An 8,299-nucleotide genomic window follows, 5' to 3' on the forward strand; every position below is an offset into this window, starting at 1 on the left:
TACATTGACAGGGGAAACTCGGGGGTGATAAACCTCCCATGGGGATGAGCCTTCTGGAAGAGTCTCACGCCCATGTTCTTTGGCTTCGTGGCCAGCTCTGCAGGTGCTGGTGGACCAGTCCAAGAAAGCAAACTCCCCTCTGAAAGGCCATGAGAGGACAGTACAATATCTGCAGCATCTGGGTAAGTCCAGCTTGTGAAAGCGGAGTGGGAAAGGGATTGTGTTCAAACAGACCTGATCTCCCTCCATCTCTGATCCTGCCTGGGTGGTCCCTTCCCTCCTTGTGTTTCCCCATCTTGTGCCTCCAGCTGGAGTAAAAGTCCCCCAGTGGTGGAACCATGACAGCCCCTTGGTAATAAGCCAGCTCAGGGGGACTGAGCAGCCCTGAGTGGCTGATGCTTAGACAGAGCTGTCTTCTCTGGAAAACAAATTCTAGGGAGCCTGGGCACCTGCCTTCCTCGTCCTATGGGCAGTGTGGGCCTCACCTGCAGACAAGTCTTTTCCTCCTAGGCACAGAAAACCTTCACTTGATTTTTTCCTACTCAATGTGGGTGCTGAGAGACTTTCCAGAGGATGGCCTAAAGGTAAGTCACGGGAGGTCTTTGGTCTCTGGCTCTCCGGTTGGTCCTGATTATACTCAGGACAGCGATGGATGGAGGGGGAGGATGGATCCGTGCAGTTTTATCTGGTGTTCAGAAGAGTAGACTGGGAAACATGAAGTGCCAGTGTAGTCATTGTGGGACAGACTAGGCCGCAGGTCTGGTGCCTGTGCAAAGAGCCTTGCACAGGCGTCAGGAGACCTGCAGCTAGTCTGTTTCACACTGACTGGCTGCAGATGCCCTCCCAAAGTCTGTCCACTTGACCCCTCCACTCGCGTGAATGCGTTGCAGTCAGGTGGTTCTGTGCTAAAGCTCGGGTTTGTTTCAACAGATATTTACCGAAGACCTCCCAGAGGTGGAGTCCCTGCCACGAGACCGCGTGCTCGGCTTCTTAGTAGAAAATTTTAAGGGTCTGGCTATTCCTTATTTGGTAAGATATTTTTTGGTCAGAACTAAAAAGCTTCAAACCCAGGATCCAGAACCGTGTGGGTCAGTTATTAGGCAGTTCAGATTGGGGTTTGTGTCACTTGGGGATTGGTAAAAATGTAAGTAAGGGGGTTATTTTAACATCCTCTGAAGAAAGAGATCCCAGTAGGCCAAACTGGAAATGTCACTTTTTGTTGATACCTTCTAAACCTAGGTAAAGTACAGAGAGATAAAAGAGAAGCATGTTCAAGAAAAACATTTCAAAGTCATATTTGTACAACCTAAGTCAACTGTGACCACGGGACAACCAAATCGATTTTAAGTACCAGAATGCAAATATTTAACCTTAATTACGTGGGCTAATTTGGAGGCTTATGAGACTAAATTAATAGCAGAGCTTAGATTGGAAATCAAGAAAAGAATTCCCAATGTTGCTGGGTTGTATTGTGAAATTTCCCAGTGGTCTTAGAAGAGCTATCCCTTGGTAATCTTTGCATCTTAATTGGGGGACAATCTGGATGGGACCTGTTGGGCCTTAAAAATGTGAGGGAGACTGGGTGGCAGGGTCATAGCATTGAGGGTACCAGACAGACCTACATCTCACCTCAGGAACACGTCATCCACGTTTGGGAGGAGACGGGCTCTCCGTTCCACAACTGCCTGATCCAGCTGTACTGTGAGAAGGTACAAGGTCTGATGAAGGAGTATCTCCTGTCCTTCCCTGCAGGTACCAGTTCTCACAGAAAGCCACGTGGCCCCAAGCCTTAGAGGCGAGCTGGGACCTGAGGGTCCTGTGTGTGACATAGGGAAGCAGACTTCTCTGTGGGTCTCAGGTGGGCAGGAGGTTCTTCAGAGGAGCCCAGCACGTGAGACTCTGTAGTTCATGCCTGGATTTGGACATCTCTGGGCGTCACCCCTGGGGGAGGGGCAAGGAGCATATCTGTCTTCAAGATAAGAAACAGGTTTGCCTACCAGAGTGTTTCTCTAGTCAGCCATTTTTTATTTATTTATTTTTTTTAACCTCAAGCTGATGTTTGGGAGCCATGTAGAGACCATAAGAGAACCACTGAAAACCACTCTGGAGGCCCACCCCACCCCCCTTTTTTTTTGGAGGCCCCTTCTGATCATTGTGGTGACATCACTGAACCCGATCCCCCTCGTTTTTCTTGATGACCCCATGTTGCTGCCTGACAGCATCCTTTCATGTTGAGCTTGGTTTCCCTTAAAGGCAAAACTCCAGTCCCTGCTGGAGAGGAAGAGGGTGAACTGGGAGAATATCGACAGAAGCTCCTTATGTTCTTGGAAACTTCCAGCTACTATGATCCAGGCCGGCTCATCTGTGATTTTCCTTTTGATGGTGAGTGTCTGGCTTGGGTCCAGAAGCCACTTCAGCTAAAGGTAATGGAGAAATTGATCTTTCCCGTTCACCAGTTGAGCCAGGGAAACACCACATGTTTCAGGCCGGTGCTCCTGTGCGGTACCCTCTGAGGACTCACTTTCGTACCATGATTGGGAGGAGTTGCTTTTGGGTGTGAACCACCTGCGAATGGATAGCCAGGTTCACACCTGCGTATTGCCGTAATCCATGTTCTTGGCCACGTTCGTCGTTGAGCAATTTTTGTATTCTGGCATAATCTGTGTGATGTGTAAGCTCAGTAAGAGCAGACCAAGAGTTTGTGTACCTTTTCAAGTGACTGGCACATTAGAGGTACTTCCTGTGCACCTGGCTGTTGAAATGACTGTTCATGCCCTGTTTTAAGCGATCACGAAAAAGGTGGGATAAAGTACCTCCTAAAACGGCTCCTTCCCTGCTACATTTTAATAATTTTCCCCTGGAATAAATCCCAAGTAATAAAAATATTTTCTCCAGTTTCCATCTCTCTAACAGCTTAGCCCCTGGCCTCGTGCCTGCATAATGGCAGCAATGGTTACTTACATCCCTTTTTCCTCACAGGCCTCTTAGAAGAACGTGCACTCCTGCTGGGACGCATGGGGAAACATGAACAAGCTCTCTTCATGTATGTCCACGTCCTGAAGGATACAAAGATGGCTGAGGAGTACGTTGACCCCGACACCCCCCCTCCCAAGGGACCTAAAAGCAGGCCCCCTAGAGCAAGGAGAGGCGTGAGAGGCTACGACGGCCCCCTCCCCTCTGCAGCAGGAGTGAAAAGCCCCCCTGTGCTGGCCTCAGATTTCAGCTCTCATTAGGCGGCTCGTGCAGGCAGCATCGATGACCGACCTCCCTCGGCCTTGTCTCACCACTTTCTCCCTTGCAGGTACTGCCACAAGCATTATGACCGAAACAAAGATGGCAACAAAGATGTAAGTAGTGATGCTGGCCCTGGCGCAGCACGTGTGTATGTCTGTCCCTCTTAGCATTCCTAACCGCCTCGCTTAGGCCACAGGTGACACTGGTATGAATGAGTGGCTAAGACAGGACAGGCTGTGGGTCAGTGCACTGATTGATTCTGCCTGTGTGTATTGAGGGAGAGGCAGCATGGCCATATGTCCTGGTTTGCTTGGGAAAGTCCTGGCTTCCATCTGTTGTCCTCCAGGTCATTATGAGTAGCACCGCTGTCCCTTTACTCTCAAGAGAATCCTGCCTTGTATAATAAATGCTGTGGTCAGCCTGCTGAGAAAGAACATCTGATGGTTCTGAGAAGGTGCACATACGTGCTCAGTCTAGATGGCACACGGATTTGTCCATTTCTCTTTGATTGCCATAACTGGGGGTGGGGGTACTCCTAGGAGGTGGAGGCCAGAGTCACTGCTAAACGATACGCAGGACAGCCCCAATGAAGAATTATCTGGGCCAAAATGTTGAGTGCTGAGGCTGAGAAACCCTGTAGTACTGCTACCAGTAGGAAGTGCGGCATCTCCTCTTGGCTTAATCCTCACCTCCCAAAACATGTGACAGGGTTTCAGCCTTCAGAGCAGAGGAAATGAGGCAGCTGAGTCATTTTGCAGTGTTGGCATTTTTGTCAGCAGTTAACAAATACAAGGCAGTCGCTTTTTTCTTGCAGGGAAACCACAGTCCTTAATTTTTTAATACTTTCAGTTGACTGCTTTACCAAAATCATTTAAAAGGTGAAAAGGATGAGTTTTAAATGTGCCATGACAGCTGTTACTGTAGACTTACTCTCTTAGCTTTAGGTGTGGTCATGCTGTGGGGTCTGGGAGGGTTGCTGCCAGCCTCACGTGCGTGGCTTATACCTGTATGAGACAGGTGTACCTGTCCCTGCTCCGGATGTACCTGTCACCCCCCAGTGTTCACTGTCTGGGGCCAATCAAGCTGGAACTGCTGGAGCCACAAGCCAACCTCCAGGCCGCCCTGCAGGTTCTCGAGCTGCATCACAGCAAACTAGACACCACCAAGGTCAGTTCTTCTCAGGGAACTGGAGGGCATCTGCTGGGAACATGGAATGAGAAGAGGGGATGGGAAAGGGGCCTGGGGTTCGCGAGCTCTGTGGCTTCAGCCGTCTCCGCGTCTCACTTCTGTCCCGCCTCACCCTGTTCCCATCTCTGTTTCTGTCGATAGGCCCTCAACCTCCTGCCAGCAAACACTCTGATTAACGATATACGCATCTTTCTGGAAAAAGTCTTAGAAGAAAATGCTCAAAAGAAACGGTTCAATCAAGTGCTTAAGAACCTTCTCCATGCAGAATTCCTGCGGGTATGAACCTTGCAAACCCCAGGGTGGGCTGCTACTTTTTAGTGTGAGACAGTTACCACATGCTTCTTTCGACAACGGCAGGGCTCTGTGTTCCTTGAACACAACTTGAACCATCTTGACAGTTAGTTGTAACTGTTTCAATGAGAGGACTCTGCCGGTCAGCTCATGGGACTTCCCCGCAATGTCTCTGTCCTCCCAGGTCCAGGAAGAGCGGATTTTACACCAGCAGGTGAAGTGCATCATCACGGAGGAGAAGGTGTGCACGGTGTGTAAGAAGAAGATTGGGAACAGGTGAGCCGCCTCCACAGCTCTGCAGGGTCTCCTCTGGGGTGGGTCATGCTTGGGTGGAGGTCTGACCTTTAACCCCAGCGGAAAGCATGGCTGCTGACTGGCTGCTGACTGTCCTGGGCACGATTGGTTCTTGAGGCCCCAGAGGGCTGCCCATGTTATCTGTTGGGGTGGGCTCTGAGCTTTAAAGGGAATCGCAAGGGGCTGCTGACTTCTTGCCCATCCAGCCCTTCCCCGCTGGCAGCTGGAAATTGCGATGGAGCCAGTGGGTGTGGTGAGCTGCGTGTGGGAGAAAGTCCTTATCTTTTAAGGATGCATCTTTGAAGGCAGGAAAAGATCTTTCAACCTGCTGCCTCATGATTTGAGGAAATAGCTGAGCCAGAATCGTACTGTTTTAGGGCTTATGTTGTAGTTGATCCCCTTTCCCTCAGAGGATTGTGATTTGTCCGTTTTCTTACATGGCTGGAAGAATCCTTTTCTTTAGAAAGACTTAACTCTGTGTCCTTTGTGAGAATTAGCCTGAGATCTCTTCTGAGGGTCTCAGTAAGCCAGTACTGAGCCAGGCTGGCGGACTGCCCCTCTGCCTGTGGATTTCACATTGATGACTAAACAGGAACTACTCCCATGCACTCGAACTCCATGGGCCTCATCCTCTTCCCGCTTATTGGACAGAGATGGTGGCTGCGTAAATCCAGAGACCCTATGGGCAGGCTGCTCTTTGGGGTGAGGGTGGGCTGTGCTGGGCTGCTCACGGGTAAGGTGCCTTTTCCAGGTGAGAAGCACTGTCTTAGGGGCAGTCGTCACTCTCCAGCCATGTGCTTTCCCCGCAGCGCATTTGCGAGATACCCCAATGGAGTGGTCGTGCACTACTTCTGTTCCAAAGAGGTACACCCGGCAGACACCTGAGCCCAGAACGCCCAGGATTCAGCAGATGGACAGCTCGGCCATCCCACAGAGGGGAAGGGGCACCGGCCTTGGGAATCAGGGACTGCTGCCACCACCAGGTGTCTCCCCATTTGGACATTACTGGCTCCCTTGTGCCCTGGAACATCTCTGAATTAATCAGACTCGTGGTCTGGTGTCACCGGCTTTTTAACAGAAAAAGAGACTAGTTTGTACTTTCTATACCATTGTCACAGGCAGTTCCAGAGAACTTAACACCTGCTTGGACTTGAGGAGGTGGCAACTTGCCTTTGCATACCAGTCTCCCGAGGAAGGAAACTCTTGAACTTTTGTAACCCCAGGCCTGTTTATTCAGTTTTCTATTAAGACACATGCAGGGCTGACTGCACAAAGAGCCCTCAGCACAGTTGACAAGCCTGTGAGAAGAGAGCAATACCAGAGCTCGTGTAGCTGCCAAGGCCCAACACTGGTTCTCTAGGTAACTACAATCCTTTCTCCACGGCCACACCACCCTGTGTCTCCCCAGGAGCCTTCCCACTCGTCTCTTTATTTTCCAGTCCCCTTTTCTTTCTCACTGTTTTCTTTCTGTATCTCTCCCCTCACTGCTCCACCCAGGCTTTCTTTCCCGTTTTCCTGGCACCAGGAATAATATTTAAACAAGGCAAAGTGCGAAGCAAGGAGAAGTCCTCTTTTCTAGGGATGTGACTGCCGCGTATGTTGTACATAGCTCCTCCTTGGCCTGTGTGCTCTATGCCTAGGAGCTTTGGAGAGTGTCGCTGTTGGCCTGGGAAAGGCCCAGTGCACCTCCCCTTGGGGCTGAGGATGTCAGTAGCCCTGAGGACGGATCACCTCCCGGGTCGGTGACCCCTGAGGCAGCTGTCCACGGAGACTCCTGCTGCAGGGTCACCCGCCAGCCGCCTCGGGCAGGCTGGTTCAGTTTTGTGATGTTTATTATTAAGGGAGTGCATTGTGCTTGGGGCGCCTTTGTCTTTCCCGCCAGTGTCATCTCCGTACCTTACAGCATGGCCTGGCCGTCGTTCTCCAGCTTTGTTTCGCAGGGTTGGAGGATTGTGCTGGGGTCTTGTAGGTAGTGGCTCCCTGCTGCACACAGAGAACGATCAGATTAGGCACAGACAGTGACTTGATGTCAGGCGTGCTTGCGAGGTGCTCGGAGACGGCGAGTGTGCTCCAGGAGGCAGGAGAGCAAGCATCACGTGGGTGTATGGACTGTTTCACCACCAGGTCCGCTGAGCACTGTGTGTGTGGTGGGGGTGACACTGCCCCCCGCAGGGCGTCCTCGAGGCACCCAGGAGGGTGTCCAGCGCGGCAGGCTGAGCACATGCGGGGAGCGGGCCCTGCACGTTGTCCTCCCTGGGGTTTTACAGACGTGCAGTCCTGTGGCTTCAGTGTCTTTAACGGCGCTGACGCTGTGTTAGTGGCCTGTCCTTGACGTGATGTGAAACTTGTTAAGCCGCAGTGCTATACTGTTTTGGGCCTGTGCTGTAGACCAACTTACTGAGCGACTAGGCTTCTCCCAGGCAGGCTCTGTGGAGGGTCTCCAGGGACGGAGGGCGTGCCATCAGCACCTGTTCACAGAGACGGGATTCTGCTCAGGTTTTGGAGGCCAAGCAGCCTTCGCATGAGCCACCGTCCCAACGGGCCACACCCAGCCACAAGAAGCAGGGCTGCTCTTGGCCCAGTTTGCTCCAGCTCCGACCAGGCTCCCTCTGGCAGCAGCAGTGAAACATCAGGCCAGCCGTCCACTGTGCAGCAGAGACTTGCTCCGCCACGCCAGCCCCGCCCTCCTGGCCTGCTGTGTTTGTATTTCCCATTCCCACTGCCTGTGTAGCACATCTGTTTGAAGCAATAGAATAAAAAATGTGTGTTTTCTTCCCTTCTGAAATGACCCGTTTGTTCCGAACTGTAGTCTTCCTTCCCTAGACTATCTTTGCCCTCTGCGGTAGTGTGGAGAAGGCTGGAGATGAAAGCCTGTAATGAGGACTGATGAAGAGCTCTCATAATAAACATCATAAAGTAAGACACCAAGCCGATTTGGGTCTCTTCTTTCCCCCCTTCCTGTGGAATCTAATGAAAATAATGAGAGGATCATACCGTGTTTCCCCGAAAATAAGACCTATCAGGAAAATAAGCCATAGCATGATTTTTCAGGTTGCTCATAATAAACCCTACTGTTTCTTTTGGAGCAAAAATTAATATAAGACCTGGTCTTATTTTCAGGGAAATACAGTAAGGCTTATATTATGAGCATCCTGAAAAATCATGCTAGGGCTTATTTTCTGATTAGGTCTTCTTTTTGGGGAAACAGTAATTTAGCTAAGAATTGAGAAGAATTAAGTCAATCAGTGACTACAAAAAAAATCAGTATAACACATCTGTTATGTATGTCTCC

At 50.7% G+C, this 8,299-nt stretch overlaps 1 protein-coding gene across 3 annotated transcripts in view; it reads left to right on the forward strand.

Moving 5' to 3' along the window:
- The window catches only part of VPS39 (VPS39 subunit of HOPS complex), a 42,429-nt gene extending 34,498 nt beyond the window's left edge, over positions 1-7,931 (forward strand). For all 3 annotated transcript variants that reach the window (XM_019725417.2, XM_074327876.1, XM_019725418.2), the window contains 11 exons: positions 96-182; positions 511-584; positions 931-1,029; positions 1,635-1,752; positions 2,254-2,382; positions 2,980-3,082; positions 3,302-3,347; positions 4,252-4,401; positions 4,564-4,698; positions 4,898-4,989; positions 5,817-7,931. In XM_019725417.2, coding sequence (XP_019580976.1) covers positions 96-182; positions 511-584; positions 931-1,029; positions 1,635-1,752; positions 2,254-2,382; positions 2,980-3,082; positions 3,302-3,347; positions 4,252-4,401; positions 4,564-4,698; positions 4,898-4,989; positions 5,817-5,892 — 1,109 coding nt within the window. In that variant the 3' untranslated portion in view covers positions 5,893-7,931. The remainder of the gene's footprint in view (positions 1-95; positions 183-510; positions 585-930; positions 1,030-1,634; positions 1,753-2,253; positions 2,383-2,979; positions 3,083-3,301; positions 3,348-4,251; positions 4,402-4,563; positions 4,699-4,897; positions 4,990-5,816) is intronic.
- The last annotated feature ends 368 nt before the right edge of the window (positions 7,932-8,299 follow it).

Source organism: Rhinolophus sinicus, linkage group LG03 (genome assembly GCF_036562045.2).
Source record: "Rhinolophus sinicus isolate RSC01 linkage group LG03, ASM3656204v1, whole genome shotgun sequence".
NCBI lineage: Eukaryota > Metazoa > Chordata > Mammalia > Chiroptera > Rhinolophidae > Rhinolophus > Rhinolophus sinicus.